Source organism: Anas platyrhynchos, chromosome 1 (assembly GCF_047663525.1).
Source record: "Anas platyrhynchos isolate ZD024472 breed Pekin duck chromosome 1, IASCAAS_PekinDuck_T2T, whole genome shotgun sequence".
NCBI classification, from domain to species: domain Eukaryota; kingdom Metazoa; phylum Chordata; class Aves; order Anseriformes; family Anatidae; genus Anas; species Anas platyrhynchos.
The window spans coordinates 57,353,076-57,377,079 of record NC_092587.1 but is presented as its reverse complement, the minus strand read 5'-3'; the positions used below and the strand labels follow the sequence as shown (position 1 = coordinate 57,377,079).

At 40.3% G+C, this 24,004-nt stretch overlaps 1 protein-coding gene across 8 annotated transcripts in view; it reads left to right on the top strand.

The window, feature by feature from the left end:
- C1H12orf75 (chromosome 1 C12orf75 homolog) overlaps positions 1-24,004 on the top strand; it is a 219,219-nt gene that overhangs the window by 108,307 nt on the left and 86,908 nt on the right. The window contains exon 7 of one of the 8 annotated variants that reach the window (XM_072038405.1): positions 12,748-12,772. The exons of 5 other annotated variants lie outside the window; for them this stretch is intronic. In XM_072038405.1, coding sequence (XP_071894506.1) covers positions 12,748-12,757 — 10 coding nt within the window. In that variant the 3' untranslated portion in view covers positions 12,758-12,772. 2 more of the 8 variants (XM_038165917.2, XM_038165909.2) reach the window with 2 other exon arrangements.

Sequence of the window (24,004 nt, the reverse complement as noted above, 5' to 3'; positions counted from 1 at the left end):
ATTTTGCAGTGAAGACAAGATTTCAGTGATGCTCTAAAAAATGAAGGGTAAACAAAAGCTGAATGTAAAGCCCAATGTAGCAAGATTTCCTCTGCAGAATGGATGCTTGCTTTTTCATTGCACCAGTTGAATTCTCTAAAGTAAACAGAATAACCAATTTAAAGCAGATGCATGGAACAACAATCAGGTTTCATTTCTGGTTTTAATCTTTTTGAACCACAGCATTTGGCACTCAGAGCTCAAAGGAACTGCAGGCTGTATCAGGAGTTTGCCGTAACTTAGCAGCTTGGAGGAAGCAGATTTGTGACTACATAACAGGGAGAGATGAAACAGCTCTGGTCAGATAACCGGATCACAATAAAATATGCAAGTTGGAACCTAGAGACAAATGAACATCCAGAGCTGCTGCCCATGAAATGTTACCAGATGCAGCTTGGGAACAACAGAGCTGAGCAGTCAGTGGCCAGCTCCAGCACTGCCTCTGAAGTGATGAAACAGTGAACTCAGGAGTTTTATTGGTAGTTACTATGCTGTGTGCCACCAAAAACAAAACAAAACAAAACAAAACAGACAAAAAAAAAAAAAAAAAAAAGGAGAAGTGTCACGTGAATCAATGTTATGTGAAATCTGGGCTCATGAATGAAGAGTAGTACGATACCATTTCAGTTCCCTTTGTGATTTTTGGGAGCGCCTTCTTTTTCTTTACAAAGCGGCAAAACCAAAAAACCTTATGAAAGCCACATGGGCCTGATTTCCCATTTCCCTGCTCACTGTGCCATCGTTTACCTCAGAGGCTTTGCATCGCATTGTGTGACTACCCACAGCTTCTGATCCCGTGAGGCTGAAGTCATTCTTCAAACAGCAATCATCTTTAAAGGACTTGATGGAGGGGGAGATGATGCCAAGCAAGACAGAGAAGCCCACACAAAGAAATGTCTTTCAGACAAGCTGGAAATTCCCTGGAGACCAGTCTTGTGACATGGTTACACCATCACAGACACTTTTCCAAAACAGTGGCTATGATGGGTGCCTCTTGACAATTTGCCTGAGAAAAAAAGTGAAAAGCAGGGTGTTACTTACCTGTGTGTTCACACTGGGTTGCTGGGACATTTGCTGAGAGCAGAGATACCCCAAAACAGTATTGGAGGAAAGCTTCACAAATTTGTTGGGACCTCTTTGGGTGCCCAGGTGAATGGCAGGCTGGGCCCACCACTGCTGTGTCCACCCATCTTTGGAGAGGCAGGTTATTTCAACTATCTCTCCTTTGTTCATGTCAAGAGGGAGAGAGGGCTGTGGCTGCAGTAGTAGGGGAGGAATGCAAATCAGAGGCATGCTCTGAATGAAGTGTTAAGGAGCAGGCTGGTATGCATGAGGGTAAAGCCCAATCCATTGCTTAGCAAATGAGTTTTCTCTCATTTGCCCTTTGTTTCTGATTCCTTCTTCACTTTTTTTTTTTTTTTTTCCTTTTTGAGTGATTTATCTTTAAGTGATTTATCTTTATGTTCCCCTGTAAGTAGACATTAAGTAGCAGTAAAAATTCAAAGGCATCTCTGTCATGGTGTCTAATGAACACCACTAGCCTGTAGTGAAGATATCTACCTTGTCATGTTCACTGAAGGCTCATATCCTGATTCAAACTATGGTCTACTGATGTTTTTTTCTTCCTGGATTTACAGCTCTGGACGGTGAGATCACAGCACAGCCTGATGTTTCTTATCCTTTCCAAATGTGGAGAATGACTCCCTTTTGCAGATCACATACATGTAATTCATTTGTGTTCACAGCCTCCCATTTGGATCTCCAGGCTTTTTTAAAAACAACTCCACTCCTCCCCCTTCTCCACTGCTTACGTGTAGGTTCAGCATGCATTAGTCTATTTCTGTATAATAACACTCACAAAACAGCACCAGAAATTATGAAACCACTTAAGCTTTCAGGCAAAAAAAAAAAATAAAAAAAATCTGAAACTGTTTATATTCACAAATGGTACCTATTTAAACAGTTCTGGCAACTATTGCTTCCTCTGGTAGCAAGTTTAATTGAAAAAAAAAAAAGGAAAAAAAAAAGAAAAAGAATTTAATTCTGAAAGGATAAATATGACAGCAGATATTTACAGAAGAATTGGACTGTTTTTATGAAACGAGCATTTTCTCCACAGCTTTCCAAATGGTATCTAAACAACTGGACTTGCAAAAGATGAAAACACAATCTATTAGTCCAGCACAGAAAAGATATAACCCCAAGCGTTCTTGTAGTAACAGCACATTACCGATAGAGTGGAGACTGCAGTGCCATTCTTCTACCCCATAATTCTCTTTTATTTTAATAAACTCCTTCTGCAACACAAGGAGATTGTTATGTCAAGTAGGTGAATAATTTCTGCATAATATTTTCCAAAAATGCATGAAGTAAGAAGAGAAAATACATAGGCTTTGCTTGTAGAAAAGGCACTTAGCCCTTGAGAAGCGTCAAAGAAACTTAGAAGTGTGGAACAATGAGCAAGGTTTCCAACCCAGAGCTTGTGCAGTGCAGCCCTTCCTCTGTAGTCTCACTTTGAAAAAGGAGAAAATAGGTACCCCAGGACAAAGCAGAAGACAAAAAAGCAGGTGGATGTTTGCATATTGTGATGGGCATGATGACAACCTTACCAACTGATAGGAGCTTTATCCTGAGTTCTGCTGAGAAATAACAGTAAAGCTGTATTTGGATGCTACATGAACTCAATTATCCCCTTCTTTAGAAACAATGCAACAAGAGATGGCTCTGTCTTGCTGGTTAGGTAAGGTATGAAGGAGAGATTAAGCCACCACAACTTCCAAACCAATGAGCAAGAGCAGTTTGCTCCTTTCCGTAGCAGGCTGCTGGTTTTCTTGTAGCATCCTAAGGGACATCTGGGTGGTGTGGCAGGTGCCTCCTACAGCCTTGGACAAACAAGTGGACACCTAGACCCAACTGTGTAATGAGTGCATGCTGCCAGCCACCTGAATTACAGTCATGGAGAGCAATGACTCCAGTGACACCTTCCTTATGTCCTGAGACTGGGGGGATCAGTCTGGGACTGATGCACCTTCAAGGTGTTGATGCTGCACTCCTCGGACAGGCCCTCCAGTGCTGCCCACGATGGATGGTTTTGCTGCACTCTCATTTGCACTTAGTGATTTCTAACACACCTAGCCTAAGTTTATGATGTAGGGAAAAACCTGGTAAGGAATGATATGCAAATAAAAGAGGCCTGAATGAAGGTTGCTTATTTTTGCTTGTTTGTTTTCCTAATGTTGTAGTTTATGAGCTGTTAATGTAATAATGCATCGTTATTTATTTCCCCTAGACATGCATTTCTACGCTTTTTGAATACTTGAACTCATTTGAAATTTCCTGATAAATATGCTGCAACTTCTACAGAGACTAACAATTAACATAAACATTTTTAAAAGATAAATCTTATTTTTCAAGCCTTTGAGCAACTCAATTAATTTTCATGCTAATTGAACTCTATTCCAATTCTTGGGTTTCAAACCGATCTAATTATAATCTGTGGGTGGATGCTCCCCCTACCACAACCTTCCCCCATATTTCAGAGTTAAACTCAGTTCGCTACTTGTTTTCTTTTTCTAGGATCTGAAGTATCAGACTGGTAAGAATAATGCAAAAATACAGAAGTGATTTTTTTGTTTGTGTTTTTTTTTTTTTTTTTATTGTTGTTGTTTAGGCAACTTTTCTATCAGGAGAGAAATAAAAGACATAAAGCTGCGGAGAAAAAAAAAAAAAAAGACAATTTATCATTATGCAACATGATGATAAAGGAGAGTTATTCACCAGAAATTAAGATGCCCTTTTATCCCTGGTGACTTTGACCACTTGCAAAGCCTTTAGGCACCCGTAAAGTGTGGGCCTGTCATTCCTCTGATATGCCTTTGACAGAGAGGAGTGTCTTCACCCTAAAGGCATCTGACCATCCTGTACTCGGGGCTGATCCTCGCTGTACCACATGACATCATTCCGCATGTTTTAGTGGTTACCGATTGCTTTGCTGGACAGTAAAAGAAGCTGATCAAAGCTGAGTTCAAGAGATACGTTGATGATATATTTTTTGAAGCTCTTCCCCTAACCAAGCCCTGCAATCTCCTCCAGAATTAACAAAAGGCGTATGCTTTGTAGGCTTGCAAAGGGAAACTGCTTAAGTTTGTTTTCTAATTTTTATTTTATTTCCAGGGTACTGGCTTGCTCTGAATATATCTTTGTCCCGAGCACTAGAAGAACAAAGTGCTAAATATTGCATCATGATACCAAGCTGCTGCTGGGAGAGGCTCTGCAGATGGAGCGGAGGGCCATGGCATGCTGTGCATTCCTTGCTTGCAGTCAACTCAGCTTAAAAAGATAAAATGCAATCTGCTGCTTGCTATCTGTCATGAGAAATGAAGCCTGATAATTTTGGAGTAATGTTTAGCTTGCCATTCTTGGGCCATTACACTGAGTTAGCAGTGCTAGGAGAAGGGATTTATTTCTTTCTCTCTCTCTTACTGTAGTAAGTCTCAGATTAATAATGCTGCAGCCTTCGAAGTCTGTTTTGTTCATAGCTGCTGGCTGGAGAACAGGCAAAAACAAAACAATGATCAGATTTGCAATGAACTGGGCATTAAATCCCTTCGAAAAGTGTCTCTTGGCACCACAGTGAGGAGCTATTAACAACATTCCTGGATGACTGTAGAAAAATAACACATTTTTTATAAATGACTATAATGTCTTGGGTTAGCTACCTGACAAATAGGTGTTTTCAGTTTTTTTAACAGCCAGTTCTTCCTGCAGAGGCCCTGTTCCATTGCTGCTTTATAGGACCATAAAAAGGAATCAGACCATACTTTAAATGGGAATCAGGCCTTCGGGAGGCAGCCACCAGGACAATCTCAGCATGCCAGGGCAGCGTGCATCAGCCGTGCCCAGAAGTGAATGGGAACGAACAGCTGTGGCATTTGATTGCATCCTCAACTACAGTGTATTAAGAAATACCCAGAAAGTGAAAAACTCTAAAGAAAAAATAGCAGCTAATGGTGGGGACTCCGGCAATAAGGCTGACTTGGCTTAGAATAACTAATGACTTTTAGTTGTGACTATCCAGAGCGTCTGAGTTGACTGCTGTGTTAAGTTCACCACTTGCTTATGGCTGATCTTCTTGGGCGAGGATCTCTGCTTTTCCAAGATAGTGCAAGCAAAACTTCAAAAATCATCCTAAAGGTTTCACTTTCAAAATTACATTAGTTCTTGTAACTTTTGAGCCATTGTTCCTTGTATCTAAATATAGGGATGTGAATTGCAAAGTCAAAAATTGTATGCTGAAAATTTTTCTGACTTGTACAGGATGCTTTTTAGGCTACTACGTTCATTGTGAGTGCCTGCTACATACAGGAATGGGAGTGAGAGTTGCTTAAACCAGTTCAGAGCTTACTTTACAGAACATCAGCTACTGCCTCGCTGGTGTTAGGTGTTAACTATTAGACGGAGGCATCACTCCCTGTTGATAGGGCAGTGAACACAGGGTAGTGATAGGGCAGCGATAGAGACGCTGGTAGTAGTTGTCTGACTGGACAGGTATTGTAAGCAATGAAGAGAAATATGGAGGGAACAGGCTGTCTCATAAATCAGAGCTTTCCTTCTACATTTTGAAGCACTCAGTGAATTTAAAGTCTCCAGGAAGAAGCAATGAAGAAGAGGGAACAACATCATGTCTCTTTGTTGTTGTTGTTGGAGGGTGCTATCCGGGTAGAGTTGCCACCAAACCACCTTTTGTTTAGAGGAAGAGTTTCATTTTTCCATGTGTTATATTTCTATGCAGTGAAACATTTATTCCAGGAAGCAAGCTTATGCACGTGTGGTTCAAGGAGCTGAATTGTTTTAGAAGAGAACGCATAGCAAACCAAGATATGTCAAGGGAATTAGGACAGAGTTCACAAGGGAAATTTTGGCATTGCCATAGCTGACTGACAACACAGCAAGTGGGAAGAGCACAGGAAGGTCACGGAGTGGTCAGTTTTCTAAAGATGGAGATGCCAGAAGCACAGACACAGGCAGGACATACTGACTGCACCCTTAAAAGGTCTTTGCTACAAGAATGCTTAGTGGGGGGTAAAAAATTTCTTGCCTCGTCTTACTGGAAGAGGTGGGAAATGAGGAAGTTTGTGGGAGTAAAATGCATTGCCTTGATCTGACCATTCCCTAACGTCACTCGAGGGTCCTGTCTAATCCCTCTCTCTGGCGATGTTGTTGTCCATCTGTGTTTATCTCTACTCTGAGTGTCCCATCGGCTTTTAAATTTGTGGATGTGCTCCAGATTCAGTGATGAATTTGTACTTTATGATATTTATATCTCCACCCTTCCTTGATTGTTGCACAATAATTCATGCTGGAATTTCTAACCCCAGGTTTTTAAAGAGGTCTCACTGATTTGGGGGGTGGGGAAGGGAGAAAGCAATTTCTTCCTAAAAATGTACGCATCTCCAGCACTAGAGAAGAATACAACTACAAATGAGGCAGTTAACTTTGAAGTGTGTCATAGAGAGGCTGAACCTCAGCAGATTGTGAGATTTGTGAATTATAGTGGCATGAAAAAATGTGCCCTAGAAAACAAGTAGTTGCAGTTTGCAAAAAAAAATAGGAAACAAAATCCAGAGGAGCATGATCCAACATGGGGGAAAGCAAAGCTTTGGCACATGTCTAGCAAACAGTAGTGAGGCAGTCAATATATTGATTGTGCAGCAGGTAGCAGAACAGAAGAGAAAATGAACGGAGTATTTATTTTCTAGATAAGTCATGTCATATGCACCCCAGCAGCTCTGGAAATGGACAAGTGGTCTCAGAGTAATTTGTGTTACTTCCAGCTGTGAGTCTGCCTGGTGGCCATCAACTTCCCCAGAGGTACAGCTTTGGTGGGGCTGTGCAGAGGTCTGTATCTTCCTTCTGCTTTGGTGGTGTCCTGCATGCCTGTGGTATCATCTGTACATGTTTTACCCCATCCACCCTGGTACATCCTTCCCTGCTCCTCTCCCTGGGGAAATGAGCTTTCCCTCCAGTAGGACCAGAAGCATTGTGGTGGGACATTGAACCGTAGAGTTTGCCCCGGTGTTCTTACTGAGCATACCCAGTCTGGCATGATTAGTAGGGACTTCTTAGATAAAGTGCCAAGAAATACAAATATACTAAGAACAGGGTGAAGAAAGATTGAATACATCTGTGCTAGGAGGTTGTATGGCCCAGGAGCAGCAGATCTGCAGCATGAGACACTTGGAACCAGGAACACTGGTGATGGGCTTTCCTAGTAGCTCTAGTGTGGCCCTGAGAAGGTTGATGGTTGGAGTAGAGTCAGATACCTTTCTGGATCGTATCTTGGAGTTTGATATCAACTGAGGGGGCACTATTCATGCATTCTGAGGCTGTTTCTCCATGTAAACCAAAGTTTAGGGAATGGGGATACTAGAAAATCTGTTTCAAAAGTACACACATGGTCTGTGTTAAAATGCTGAAGTAGACACACTATCTTGGGCTGGAGTCAGCACCAGCTGCCAAAAAGTGAGCATCTGACAGAAGAAGACAGAGGGACCTGTGTAATGAAAAAAGAATTGTGAGCAGCTCTGTGGTAAGAAAATCTGCAAACAGGCTACATTGTCTGAAAAAAAAAAAATATATATATATATATGTGTGTGTGTGTGTCTCTCTCTCTATATATATATTCTATACTAGGGACATGCTCGCAGCCCCAAGGCATAATGTCATTGTGATCCTTCCTCCTTGCTGTCACCACTTCTAATGTTCCCCCTCTGTAAAGGCCAAAAAGGTCAGCGATGCCTTCACCTCCCTTTCTCAGGAAATTCCTTCTGCATCCATCATGAACGTGGTGCTCTGACAATTGAGAAGCATAGAAGCTCCTTAATAGGTCTGCTACAAGGATAACAGCTGGGTCTTGCGTACAGCCTAAGCAGTCCTGGACAGCCATGTCACTGAGATGTTGCTCACAAGGTCCTTTGATTTGTGCTTGCAAGAAAATTGTATACAGCACCTACAAACTCTTCCCCAGTCAGCTATGGTAACAGGCCCAAATCATTCATACAAAAGAAGACAAATTTTATACTATTGCAATAAGGTCTAAAATGACTCAGGAAGAGAGCCCAAGTGTTAACCTCCAGTGACCGGGTCTGGGTCTAACTCCCTAAAAAGGAGGGAACAGATAAATGTGCAAGTGGCACTTGATCTAGGTGATGTTTTTCTGAATCCTTTGGATATCTTTATACAGAAACCCTACAGTCTGAGAGCTAAAACAGCATGTAGGCCCAGATTTTCCCTTAAAATCTTCCCTGACGCTCCTAAATATTTGGTGTTCAGGAAAGTGAAGGAGGATGGAGAGCATTTTAAGATCCATATCTGAAACCAGCACAGAGCCTCTTTCCCACAAAGAATCATGAGTAGCCAAGTGCACTCCAGAGATGCTCCGCATCCTACTGAACTCCCCAGAAGCTGGTCTTTATCACAGATAAACAACAACTTCTGTTCCTGTATGTGGCTGTAGGAATCCAGATTTTGAAGTTATCTCAAAAATATGTAGAAGTGAATCAGTGAATACAGTAATCACTAATAGAAGGAAAAGACGATGCTGGGAGGGTAAACGAGAGTTATATTTTCCCTCCACAAGTACAGAAAACTTCCTTCTCTGGTATGGCATATATAGGTCAAAAGTACATGCAATATAATGAGTAATGGACTACATGTCTGCAAAAATGCAATTACTGTGTTAGGTATTTAGTGTAATAAATTTACCAAAGCAGAAATAGACACCTACAGAAGCTGTCTATAATATATCCTCATAGCTCTCCTAAAGTTTATTTTTGGGTTTGCTTTTATACTATTCATTTATTGCACAGAGGCTAGATTTAAGGGATCAAAGTATGACTAACAGTTACAAACTTCTGACTGAATATTTTTATTCTTAGCCTGTCACAGGCCGCTATTTTTAGTCAGCTGGAACAATGACAGGGTTATTAGCATCAGTAATTTCTGGTGTTTGTGATACATTTTTAGAATCTTACCCAACAGGAAGTATTCCCAAATATTTTATTTAATATGTTCAAAAAATCTGGGGAGGTTGATTTTTTAATGTTGACTTTATTGCATGTTATAGTTTCAAGACCAAGAAGGCCACTATAAATTTGCTATTTATGTTGTAGTAGAATATTGCAGAAACCAGACCAATAAACAGAAATGGTTAGGATTTTTATAGCAGAATTGAGCAAGTTGCACAGTTGCTGGCATCCTTAAAGGGACTGAGCACACTCATATACCACGCTTTTATTAATTATAATTATATAATATTAGGAATATTAATTTCATTATATGAAATAATATTTAGAGTTAGTTATCAGTACTTTTGAGAATCAAACCATGTATCTGTTTGCTTTAGTTTCCTTGAAGTACTTGGGGTTTAATGCAGTTATTTACAACATGATAACGATATAGGAAATAATCTGGGAATCAAAATACCTGAATGCTTTTCCAGGAGGAGTGGGTGACCATGAGCAAAACAAGACATCACCTTTCTTATACAACAGTGTCCAGAAATTACTCACCTTTGTGCAGTATGTTGTGATTCACAGATGGTAAATGGTCTACAAGAAATATGTTTTGTTGTCTCTATAAAGATGTAATGACGGAAATGGTTACTTCTGTGAGAATTAAATACAGTCAAACAATACATTCAGAGTTAACAAGAATTTATGTCTTCATCTTAAACACATGATTTAGTCGGATCCAATTCTTAGATCTAGCTGGATCAGACTGTTGTTCCTGCAGAAAGCTTCACATTAGTTTAAACTTCAGTATAATCATACCATTTTGTTTGAATATCTGACCCAGTGAATAATGAAGTCAGTTGAAAACTCACATTGAATCCAAAGAAATCTTGAACAGATGGTATGATTTGCAATGGGAAAAGGATGAGTAATTGACATACATGTCAGGTAATCTGCTACTTACTAGAAAAATAACATAATTAAAGGAGGAAAAAGCGTGGGAGAGCATGAGTGTGAGCATGTGGACATGAGCCTGCACTTGATATCAGAGTGTTTGCAGCTTGCCTGTCATTTTTCATATGATTTCTTAAGTGGTATAATTATACTTAGTGAACTGGGTATAATGAGAACATGATGCAAAATGCAACATGCAAACATTTTAGCTTAAATTAAAACCTACTTTTGCTTGATCTCTGGTTTTGCTTTCAGTATAGTAAGGTGTTTGAGGAGATAGCTGTCAATAAAAAAATATTTTCTGATAAAATGAGGTCTTTTTTCCTCTGACCACTGTGTATTTCAAGGCTGCCAAAATCTCTTCTCACTCGGTTTTTGGCTGTAAGAATTCAATAGTTATTTAATTTTATCCTTGTAGATATTGTGTGGTTCTAGAACCTCTGCAATTCACTCATTTCAGCACAATATGATTGTCCTCTACACTTTTCTGTCACCTGTTGCAAGTATGTAGTATTTCTGCAGTAATTTGTAAGTCAGGTCATATTTATTACAAAGCAAGATTAAGTTACTCAAGGAACTCAAGAAAGATGTTAGTGGCCAGGCAAAATCATTCGAAAAGATGTATGAATATGAGTAGGTGCCTTTTCTGCAAGATTTCAAGAATGATTTTGATATAACTGGTGACATATAGCAACATATACTGCAGGCAGAAGGTTGTAGAGGCATCCTATTATTTCAGGGAACAGCTTCCTTGAAGATAAACTCAGCAAACCTTTATTTCCCCTTCCCAAAATTCCCCTTTCCCCCCTACTAAGTTGGTGGGTTAATTATGATTAAGCACCTTGCACTGAGTGCCCACACTGTTGCTGTCATTTAAACGTGCAGCCAGCTCTTTGCATCACCTCCATTTCTGCAAAGTGCAACGCTGGGAATGGCAGAAGTAAAAGCCCAGCAAAACTTGAGGAGGAGACAGGCTGATGGAGATTGGGGCTCAAACAATATTAAAAACCCCAACTGTGCCTGCTATTCCTTCATACTTTAATGCAAATATGAAATAATAGCAGTAAAATGGGAAGAATCAGCAGTAGCACATAGGTGCATGCCAGCAACATGGGTAATTGTCATCTACACATCAGATGCCTAAAATACCACACGAGACAATGAAGAAAACAATGCAGAGGGCTCACTGCTAATCCGGCCTGTGGCTTCTTCACAGTTCACTGCCACTGAAAAGAGCACTCCAAATGCTGAGGAAAATGTTGTCCGTTGGAATCACAGCTTCTGTTTTACTGCCCAGGGATTCTGGGTTGCAAAACAGGCACAAAAATCCTACCAGCAATTCAAATAATTTAGAGGTCAGTACAACATCCGTACCAAAAATAATATGGGCTGGTCTGCCTGGAATTTAGTGAATTGTAGTTTTGCTTCCAAAAGCACAGATATGAGCTGAAGTCTTATTTTTAAAAGTTATTACACGGTGGATCATCAGGCAGCAGCCCATGGGCATGGCCACCCCACAGAGCTGGGCACAGACCCCTGGCAGCCTCTCAAGGGAATGGTGTGCCTCCACAGCACAACGTGGGGACGCAAGAAGGTGCTGGCTCATGTCCCAGCTGCAACATAGATGGCTTTATGCGGGGCTGCACCCAAGCTAATAATCCCTTTTTTGAAGCCAGGCCAATTAGCAATTATATTGCATCCGGCTCTGGAAATAGGTAGCTCAGGGCGCTTTGCCTCAATACTCCGTTGCTGGGTGTAGACATGCCTTAAACCACAGCACAGTGCTGAAGAGACACCGAGTCCTACGTTGTTTTTTAAAGTCACCTCTGAAAATCATGATGGGTGTGGGGGGATCCTTCATCTTACTTAAGTTTCTGTTGAAATACACTGCTTGAGGTTCTTCAGCTCATCACATGTCAACCTTGGCCAACACAAGTCATTAAGGCTTCCTGTCTAGGAAGCAGGCCGAGCCCTTCTGATTTAAGAGTCCCAGCAGGGCAGGGAGGCACGTAAGTAGGTAAGACATCGCAATGGTGACTCCAGGAAGGAGCAAGGCCACCCGGGCAGGAGAGAAAGAACAAGGCATCATGCTCTGAGTTTCCTCTTCTATGAGATTAGAGAAGGCCTCAGTTCATTTCATTACAACCTCCTCCCCCCCCAGCTCATGTAGCATGACCCAGTCTCGAGTTCTGCTCTGGGCCTCTGCACTCTCTCCCTCTCTGTCTCTGTCTTCTCGTTTCTACTTTGTTTCTGATTCCCCTGCGCCAGCTGCATGCCCACCATGACATTCAGCAGGAACTTGGGCAGCATCCTCACCCCCAGTGCTGTGATGTGGACTCGGGGGACCTGCCTCAGCCCCCCACGACAAGGGGGGCCAAGGTGCCCGATTATTACAGGTATACATAGTTCCTGCGTTGTCTTTTGTTCTGCGAACTTCTGGTTCAAGAGAATATTATGTGTGAAATTACACTCGTCTTTTTACCAGCAGACCCCAAATATTCATAGTATAATTTACTCAGAGATGCTTTATTTTCAGCCATTGTATGTTGCTTTCATTGGTAAAATAGTAAAATGATCTTGATTGTAATATCACAGTTACTGCTGACGCAACACTGGCTTTGCTCCACTGATTTTGATGAGTTACTCCCATGATGATTTTTTCGGGATTATTTCAGTCAACAGATTTTTGACTTGGAATTTCTGGTTATTTCTGGACAGCTTACTACTGAAGTTTCTCCTCTAGATGCTTTTGAAAGGCTTGTTCCTGCTGCTGAAGCTGTTTGGACTGGAGCTTTCTCCTTCCCCGCCAGGATTCTCCCTTAGCTCAGCGATGCCAGCAGCTCCTAATCCCATGTTTCTGACATCACGGCCAGTTTCCATGGGAACATCTGAGCGCCGCACACACCATGACCTGATTTTTCTGCAGAAACCATATAGGAGAAGGGATGAAATCAGAGGGAGTGCTTTCATTGACATTACATACACAAATACAAATGTATGTTGAAAAACAGCTGGGGAAGAGTGCAAAAACTGGAAACCCAGAAATTATTTTTGTTTTTAAGGCGTAGGATGGAAGCAGACAGAAAGTCTTGTGTGTTTCCTAAATTCCTAGCTCTTGGTCTTGTGCTGGACTTGGGTAGTGTGACTTCACCCAGGCAGCTCACTGCCAGGGTCTTCTCCACATGGATATTAAGGTGCTGGGTTCAAGGTTGCTGTTCATGAAGTTTCCATACTTTTTCCAAATTTGGATAGTTGAAAGAGGACTCAGATTTATTCCTTTTCTTTTACCCCTAGATGTTCTGTGTTGTTAATTTGCTAGCAAACAGAAGGAATTCCTATCCCTTGGAATGATTCATTCAAATTACACAGCACTTTACCTTTCTTTCAGCAACACTTAGGTTTTCCCACTGAACTGAAAATATGCGATAATGTGCTCTGATTTTTTAGATAATTTCTTTCTTCCTGTGCTTAGTTGTCCAACTCTGAAGATCTCTACTCTTCATCTAAGGAGAAATGCTTGTGCTGAAACTGGTGCTGTTAGGATGTAATTTCCTTTATTAAGCTGCACTGACTTCATTGAGCATGCATAAATGAAGCCTATTGCAATGTAGTCACATCTTATCCAGTTATTTTATGTTAAAAAATAAAAACAAAAATATTTTAGTCATATGTTAGTTGTATGTACCTGATGGTGGGAGGGCAGATTACATATTACACTTTCATGAGTCAAAATACAAGCAAATGTGCAAGCATTGGAGAAATTTCACATTATTATCCTGCTTTTCATGGATGCTGTCTGGGGAAGCTATGGAAAAGGGCAGGTATGCTCACTCCTTTTTAACTCTTTTATTGTGACCAATAGGTTCTTATTTGGCATTGGCATATGAGCTGAAACTCCTGAAAAGGAGGAGTTGGCTTCCTGCTGATTACAGCCACCAGTATTCAAATGCTGGAATACATGGCCTGATGTAATCCAGTTTCATAAAATATGTCCAGAACTGGTAAAAAATAATTACTTCTTTAGTGAGAAGCTAACCTGCAAAATCTCGTTTGGTAGGCCAGATTACTCTGCTGTATGGATTGAATGTGCAACTTCTTTGATGACAGCATTTTGTTTAAACTGGTGAATGACTCTCTGCCTTGCCAATTTATGACACTATTTCCCTCTGGGCATCCCTTTTGGCTTATCCATTACTGCCAAGATAAGTGAATTGAATCATCTGGTAGTACTTGAGTTGCACATCTCACCCCAATAAATGGCTGATGGTCAAGCTGACTCAGCTGCTGCTGTATGTTATTCCCCTAAATTTGTTACATTTACTTAATTAATTCATTCCTGCTTTCAGACATTGGAAGCTGATAAGGAAAGGTTGCCCTTAACTCAGTTCCTATTTCTTAACTTAAACATTTGATTAAATGTAGTAATAAAATTACATTAGTCCTTTGAACTCATATCTATCCATGATTCAAAGGATTAAAAGAAGTTAATCCAATCTTCTAAAGAGGTTTTTGAAGTTTTGAGACTATCTTTTTTCTCGGGGGCACACTGTGTTGTGTTAGCCCTCCTTTTCCTTTTTTTTTTTTTTTTTTTGAAATATCCATCACCTATAGATTTGCAAGCCTTGGAAGGGACTGCTGCAACTACTTTATCTACCTGCTGCCTGCCCTGGGCCCTTGTGCTCTCCCATGGGTTCCCACACTACCCTTCATAATGAGCTCTCTGCCAAAGCCCCCACAAAACAGATGATGTACTGTGGAAGACAAATATAACATATACTTTTCCCTTATGTCTTCTTTCACTTCAGTGGACTGACAACCAGCAATAAGACCTGTTTCTCCATCCAGTTCACGAATGCTATGAAGGTTGTATTTTGTTGGCTAAGCACAAAAGGTTGAATATCCCTAAATTCCTCAGATGCCTGATGAATTACCACAGACAATTAACAAAAGAGAGACCTTTCTCTCCTCCCACCAAAAGTCACTACAAAACCTGCACCTGGCCCTAATCTTTTCTACTTGAACTAATTGGTATTCACAGTGGCATATGGAACAAGGCTCCTTTGGCTAATAAAGTATTTCAAACTACAAAGAGATTTCATAATATTGCTCGTTCTTTTTGTCTATACTTTACAATGATTCACCTTCGCAGGAACTGTCGTTCTCAAAAATTTTGAAAACAAGCAAGCAAAGAGCAAGTGAGTCTGGGAAAGCAGGGGAATTTTCATAATTAAAGCTTCCTGAGAAAGGGATCAGAGAACATTAGATTTTGTTCATCTTCTTGAATAATTCATATATACTTACACAAAAATCTGAAGGAGTTTCTAGTCTATGTTGGTACTGTGTAGAAGTGGAAGCTTTATTTATTTTTAAGTAGACATGTCAGGTTGAATTTCATATTGTTACACAAGGCACATAATGTTATTAATATTTTACCAACAAGCTTTTGGAAGACAGTTAATAGCCATTAAGGCCACAAGGCGTCATCAATGCAATTACCTGCTCAGGAACTTGGTGTAGCATAATCAATGAGTCCAGAAAATTCTGCAATAGAAGAAATTATTCTTTCCCAGTGCATTAGTACAACAGCTTCTGGGTCTTATCTTTTAGGAAAGCATTCACTTTTAACATGAAGACAATAGACAACAATGTATTAACCAATATAATACTCTACAAAGTGTAATTTGTGGCTATTGCAAAATAGAAATTCTTATGCTTTCCTTATCCTAGTATCCACTTACTTTTTCAGAGAAGGAGATTTCTCTCCTTTTTCATCAAGAACCAACAGATATCAGGTCTTAACCAAGCAGGTCCAAATCCCTCCAGAGGATGTTTGGCCCTGCATATCTCATCTCCTGGACAGATGCTCCTACCTGCCTTTGAGCTGGGGCTGTCACATCTTTTGTGGACACATGCAAGCGTGGAACACAAACGTTCCACTTTGTATAAAATAATTCAGTTTTTAATGGAGTTAGAGGTAATATTTTCTCTTTTCTTATGTAGTTTCAGTGTTATTTTAAGGACTGGCTTATGTGTGGAAGTAAAACCCCCACTTCTCCCCATTCATTTGAGCTGTAAAACCATGGGGATATGGAGCCACTCTGTATTGCTGTGCCCAGTGTTGAAATAGTTAAGTAAATTAAGACAGCTCCAAGAAGAAGGGTTGGCAGAGCCTCACATAAAGTCATTGCACGATGGGAGTGTTCACCCAGGGAGGCGGGTAACATGCACACAAATGTCCCCAGGCAGATGCTGGAACTTTACCTGTTCTCTAGATGAACAGAGATTAATTAACTGCTGGGCTCTTGGCTAAAAAGCAAGCAGGCCTTTCACTTATATTTTGAAAGACATAAAACCAGCTTTAGTTTGTGAAATAAATAAATAAATAGGAGTCTGGCTCCAGGGGAAGAGTCAAGATTACGAATTGCTGGCGAAGACAGGCACTTCCCTGCAGTTCAATGAGGGATTTGGCAAACACAAGTGGTGAGACTTGCTTGTTGGGTCTCTCCTCCTCACAGGCAGGTGAGGCTAGTACCACCGTGCTGCAGTTCTGTACGTCCTACCATAGGAGTGTAATCGTGGGACCATTTGTTGGAGTTGGTGATGATGATGTCTTCAGGACAAAGCTGTTGCCTACTTTCAGTGTGTACACTAGCTATCCCACATAGGGATATGGCTGGCATTACTTGCAGACAGTAAGTATCTTGATGCTTCCTATCAAATAACGTGCCTTGTTCACGTAAGAGAGATTGGTCTGATTTCATTTCCCACCTTCCCCACAAAGGCTGTCCAGCTAGGGCTATGGCACTCCTGTATGGCATCTAAAATCCTTGCTGCAGTAGTTGCATGCAGCAGTGACTGGATTGGATGTGCTATTGTATTGCTGTGATTCACTTGTAATGATGAGCTTTACCAGCATTTTTTTTTTAGTAAGTAGATTGTTTGAAGCATTACCTAGTACATTTAACCCATAAACAAAGAATCCTTGTCATCATTAAGTTAATATCAAAAGGAGAGGACTCTTGGTATAAAGATTACATATATATCTTTGTGGATTAGGACTTAATAGAAAAAAAGCTCACAGAATTCCTCATTTGTTCCATCCCCAGTCATGCAAGGCACTAAGCAAAACTGTATCTTGTAACAATTGCTCAGCACATGCGAAGAGGAAAGATAATTCAGAAGGCCTTGGCACACAGTTCAGTTCAGCGTCATTCACTGAAAGGGAAGAGAATAGATTTAGCAGAGCTAAAGAAGAAGCTGCAGAAGAGTTCTGACGATCTTACAGTCCACCAAGAGGCGGGGAATTAACATTTTAGGTGTCTTGTAGTTCTGATGTTTTTTTTTGTTTTTGTTTTTGTTTTTTTTAATACACTTTCCAAATCCCAGTTGAATATTTCCCCTTGGATCCTGTTCTCATTCAATGCCCAGTGAGTCAAAGGAAAGTTTATTAGTGACTTCACTGGGCTTTTAATGAAGCATGTAACCTCTGGATATCTCTGAGGGCTTCCTTCCCTGCCTACAAACAATAGTTATTAATGCAGCTTTTTTTGCTTTCTGCAATGTCCATGGCTTGTAAATATAAATATGGAAATTGAAATAAGTTTGTTTAGAATGGTATGCTCAGAGGCCCAAAAGCTGACAAAATGGAGTAGTCATCATAATCTACCAAACCTGCCTTCTATGTGATTTATGCATCATGTGGCAACTGTGGAAAGTCAAAGCTAGAAACTCTGGTTTGATAAAGCGTTTGTATGAAGAAAAGTTCTTACAGTGTTCGTAGAAGACTGTCATGGCTTAAAAATGTTGTGGCAGCCCAAGAAGTGGCTTCAGTTTCAAGGATGAGAATCCCCCTGGTTAAGAACACCAACAGTTTGGCATGGGAAACAAAGCCAAAATAGCATTTGAAATAGCCTTTTGAATAGCAGCAGGTTAGGAATAAGACCATATTAGAGTTAAGGAGAAAATAAACACAGGGCAAAGAAAGAAAGTGGGGAAATTCACAGGAGGGACCCAGTGAAGGAAATTTCATTTTAGGGTGATGTTTCTTCTTGGTCTGGGGGTTATCTGATGTGACTACAACCGTTATGCACTGTGGTTGCAGGCACATAACTTTCTGCAAACTATGAAAATAACTGTTTTTGCATTTCATTCCTAACCTTTTTCACTGGGGGAAAAAAAAAAAAAAAAAAAAAAAAAAAGTATTGTTTCCTCTTTAAAAAATGTATTGTTGAGGACAGCAGTTTTGTGTTGGAAGTTTAGTCTTGTGTCACTCAGTAGTTACATACATCCTGTCCATGGGTCTTGGCTGCATCAGACTGAAGTAAGTAACAAAACAAAAGTACAGAGCAGATACTGTGCAGGCAGACACCCAAAACTCCTTGGTCTCTGTAACATCCACAGATGTGCTGCTCTTGTCTTTCCTTCCAGCTCATCAGCATTTCAAAATCACATGTTAGTGTCTGGTCAGATCCCTCTGAGATACCAGTTTGGAATTCCTTTCAAATATCTCATTTAACATTAAGTTCCATAAAAAGACAAAAGGTGTTACTTCTTGAAGGAAGCAGTTTTTCCCCAGGGAATTATATGTCTGTTGTTATTGCCTTTCCTCCTACGCCTCTTTCCCTACATCATATTTCTTACAATGCTTTAAGGGGCCTGAAATGCTTTCCACTTTGACATATTCTGGGGGGAAAAAAATGCTATAAATCTTTGTTCATGAATAATGAGATCATGAGAACTAGAGGGACATTCATATGAAAATGTCAGAGAAGATCAACGAGGTCTGGGGGAGCTGATTTTGGAACATTTTTCTGCCTCTTCTGTACAAAGTTAAAGATAACAGAAAAAAATTGACACAAACTCTGAGGACATAGTGTAACGCATCAATTGGTAGTGGAAAAACTGCTTGCTCCCTCTGGAAAAGATCTGATGTATGTAAATCAGGTGAAATCAACAGACAGTTTAATCAAAGCATGTGTTGCACATAGTTTCCACTGGGTTTTTATGGCTGAACTAACATCGCAGTTCAGAAGTGAAAAAGGTTGGAAAACTGTTAATATCTACCCCCACAGGTTGTTTTTAAAAGACATCATGTCAGCCTCACAATCTTCTATAGCATCTTTATGAAAGAATTATTGTTAGGGTTTGGAAAGAATTACTTGGCAAAATATTACTGCAAAATAATACTATTACCTTCTCTAAGAAGAAAAAAAGAAAAAAGGAATTAATGTTCCACTAGAAAGTTCATGGTCTCTGCTGCACATGTTTAGCAGGATCCTTTTTATTTTCACTGTGCTCATGGTGCCTACAAAGCACCAGACATACTCAAAGACCTCCTGCAGGCAGTTTCAGTGTTACCTGAACATAAAAATCCACATTTCAACATGTTTTTCAACATGATGCTTTCCTTACGTGAGGTGAGCATTGCATACCTGTGAATGGCTGGGGAGAGATGGGCTGGTCTTTGCAGGCAGAACAGGGCTCTTGTCTCAAAAGGAGAGGTAGTTCTGTAAAGTGGTTGGCTTTTCGGTGTCCTTTTACCATATTTAATGTAAATTGAACATCACACCTGTTTTGTCAGAAAGACAAATGCATCAACAGCTCTGGGATACCATCACAGCTATTGCACAGGGGTATGGACTGCTACCTTCCTCTCCTTCTCCTTCTCAATGAGGAGTTTCATGGTGTTTCAAACACAGGTGACACTGTCTGTGTGTCCATTTGGTGCCAGCAGTCATCATTTTGTGTAAATAAAAAATATTTTGTGTAATTATAGAGTTTGGTTTTCAACCTCATAATAGTTTTTTTCCTGAAAAAGCTGTTACTAACTAAAATAAGGCTTGTCTTTTTCAAATGGTAGAAGCTGAGAACTGCCATAGATCAAATGCACCAGCTTTTATCTGAAAATGCCTCTACTCTGAAAAGCCTTGATACTTTGTTCTGAATGTAGGCTTGTCACCATAGAGATAAGATGAATTCAAGGATTTAAGACTTACCAGAAAATATTATGTACCAGGTTTAAGATAAAGCTTTGCTTGCTTAAAACTGCAATAGAAGCTGAAATTGTAAACCAGTGTCTAACAAAGAAAAACTGTCAGAAACAAAGAAAGGATTCACATTCTTTAAATAAAAGCTATCTGTTTTTAACTAAGAAGAGTGTAAGTACTGAAGCTGTTTGTCCTCAGACTTCTTTTACAGCTATAGTTACTGTGTATTTTAGTGACTAAGCCACATAAGTATTCTATTTTCTGGGCATTCTCCCTTTCTTTCTTCCCCTTCAAAAAAAAATAATAATGTTCTGTTTTGTTTTATTGTAATTTATCCCTTAACATTTTTAAATCTGTCTGGTCTTTTTTTTTTTTTTCATGTCCAAAAGAAACTTTATCAGTTCTTTTTGGTGATATATAAGGTGCCCTTTGATACGCTTTTTTTTTGGGGGGGTGTAACAGTCCCTCTGTTCCTAGAAATTATTTTATTGCCCTCAGATTTGGGCTAAGTACTCCAAAACACAGCTATACAGCACGTCCTTTAAATATGCATCTGAACAATTTGCTTTCTCTTATTACCCATGAAAGAACAGCCAGAGTTTTCAGTTGTGCCTTGGGAAATGAGGCACCGCTGTAACTGTGACTCAGGTTATTGAAGCCTATTGATGGCTAAGACATTTTTGAAAATGATCTTTCTTTTGAAATGATGTTCCCAAGGCATTTCATTGCTCTGGAAAACGTTATGCCATACTGTCACCAAGCACACTGCCCCTCAAGGCTGAGAAAGTGCATTGATGTAAAGTTCTCACTGAGGATCCAGGAGAGGTGGAGACAGCAGCATCTGTGCACCACAGAGGACATCTGGTGCTCCCAAAGAACCGCTGTGTTCAGCCTTTCCCCATTCTCCCCATAGCAATGAGTGGGAGCTATGAGGTGAGCTGAGCGGAGCTGAGCTGCCTTTACAGGCACCAGCCATGGCCTAGCTCCTGCTGAGAGCCATGGTTACCTCAGAGGTGCCTACAGCAGGAGAGTGCTAGGGCAGCCTGACCACAGTCCCTGCTGACCTGGGCTCTAGTTTGGGTCTTGCCACACAGGTAGGGGTTTCCCATTATCCAACTGCTTGGCCCAGGTTACAGAGCAAGGCCCCACAGAAGTGGGCACGTGAGGAGGTGAGTGTAACAAAAGCTTTGGGGCTTCTGGGCTCATAGAGCTTGCAGGGCTCAGCCCTTTTGGTGTGTGTGTGTATCCAGTGGTGCTGTGGGAGCAATGCATTTCTTAGGAAGTACTTTTACTGCTACTATAGTACCAAAACTAATAGCAACAATAAAACCAGCATTGATTTATTTTATTTTTAGTAGTTATCGATGCAAATATAGATACTAGAGTACACAACAGAAGACATCATGAAGTCCCCACATCAAAACTAGGACTGCCTCTAAACTACAGTGAAGCCTTTCTGGCAATCTTTGGCAAGCTCAGCAGCAATGCAAATATTCCAAGTGCTGCAATATGTGTTTAAGAGAGGGGAGGAAGGTCTTAAAACTCATTTAAATTGAAAAACAGCAGTCATGCATTTCTCTTAACGGTTGTTTTCAGTACCATAAGCCACATCCTTTCAAATTTCCTCTGCTTGGCCACATCATTGGAATGAAGTGTCATAGCTGGTTAAGTCACTTTGACATCATCCTGATGATGTGTCAAGCACAGGAAATTTGAAAGGACAGGGCTCAGTAAGGTCTTACCCTAACTTGCCTTCTTTTGACAATTCCTCCCTCCTGCCCCACACCCTCCCTCCTCTTTTTGTTTTTCATCTACAGTATTTCTGAGCTTGATTAACTCTTAAAATCCCTACAATAACACTAATCCTGCCAAAAGTGTGGAGACAACACCTTTCTTTTTAAGGCCAGGATTTTCAAAGCATCCAAATACATGTATTTGTGATAACGGGTCATAAGTGGAATCAGTTATACTGAAACTGTCAGAGAAAAATATATGTGAACCTTAACTGGCAGAGATGCATGTGGTTGCAGCATTAGTGTAGGACTGGAAGAGATGCTGCAGGCTGTGAGTCCTCTGCTCAGCTTCATCACACAACTGATGGACGTACAGTCCATTGCATAGAATGATTAACAGAGAGCTAGTGAGGTTTTTTCCTTCAAATACTGCTACCAGGACACTGTTCAAAAAATGTGCAGCTCTGATTAAGAAGCAGTGTATATGGCTCTTGTGCCAGAGCTGTCTTTCAGCTCTATCCCCGACGTACTTTGAGAAAACAATCCTATGTCTTCTCTAACTTCACCTTCTAATACATTTTCTTAGGTATTAGTCTCTCCAGTCTTTGGAGAAGTCCTGCTCTGCACTATTTTCAGTTTCAGTACTTCTTTCGTGGTAATAAATAACCAAGGAAAGGTTGTGAACAGGAAAAGAGCCTTTTCCAGTAAAGAAAACAACATACTCTCTGTGGACTTCCCACAGCTTCACACTCAACACTATTATTTTCCCTTTGCTGTTGGAAGTGCCTCCCCTACATACTTCCAACCGTTTCTTCAGAGTTTCTTCGTGGATGCAGCCTGCTGATGCTTCAGACCCATCCCCTGATCCATTCATATACACACCCATTTCTTTCCAATAGGAATCCTTGATATTAGTGTTCATGGTCAGGAGGCAGATGGCCTAAATTCGAGCTCTGCCTGTGTACTCAGTACTAGTTAGCTATCTCTGAAGGCTCAGAGTAGCTGGTAGCAGACAGGCAGAAGCAGACCTGTGTATTTGCTCTCTACATGCAAAGGCATTGCTCTTGGTCCTGTTACACATAGTCTCACTTCTAGCGCACAGGCCCCAAGGTTATCCATTCCTTTCTTTCCCATTCTTTTCATGCTTTCCAGTTTTATGTCATCGGTAAATATCTCTCATTTGCTACTATGTTCTGTGCCAAGGTCACTAATGAAACTATTAAGTAAATAGGTCCTAAGGTCAGTCTGTCAAACAATAGATTTCCTCCCACCTGATAATTTCCCTTCAGCAGAGCCTGTTGTGAGCTGCCCTTTAGGCAGTTCCCAGCTGACCTTACAGTTATTATACTAATTCTTGGCTTCTGCATGTAATGCAACCTTTTTCCCTATGGCTTTGTATCAAATGTTTACCTGAAATCCAAATAAACATGTTCTTTTTCTAGGAAAGCATTTTTATCACCATAGAAATACACCTGCTTATTCTTGCATGATTCATTTTGTGAAGCTGTACTCCATTTTATTTCATTTTTTATTTCTCTCTACATATTATTTCTTTCAAAATTCATTCTGAGATTTTGTATACTATTAAAGTCAGGTTAGTCCCTAGTTTTCAGGGGGCTGTTTCCACCTTTTCATAAGCAGCAGCATTGCATTAGCTATGAGCAACCATAATGCACCATGCCAATTTAACATAATCAGAACAAATTTTATGTATTTATTTCTTTATTTTTGGTGAGAAACTGATGCTCAGTTTCTTGTGCCAGCTCTTTCACGGTTCCAGGAAGGAGATTGTCTGCTTCAGTGATTTCTGCTTCCACTTCTACTATGTGTATTTCCATTTCAAGGTTCTCATTTTCATTACCCACCCTACACTATTTTGTTGCCTTTATAAACAAGACACAGTTTTGAATCTGTACCTAAATTATTTTTGAGTTCTACACCATCTTCACTCCAGTAGGATTTTACTCCCTACTGCCTCCTTCTACATGTGGTTAAACAGCTTTCTGTTCATTTTCTCAACTTCTTTTTCAATGTGCAGTTCAGCTTGAATTGTATTGATTTTCACTTTACCCGTATGCTTCTGACATCTAATGTGGCTCATTTTGCTGATGCTTCCACTTTTTTCCTCCTGAGAGGGCTCTTTTTAAAATCTTAATACATTTTTTTAAGGCAGATATTTACTTCTGTCTGGAGTCCTACCCCATGAGTTTACAAAGATTTCTCCTTTGCTTATGATACAGAATCCGGGTAGGTTTTTATCCTTCTGACTTTGAGTAATTCT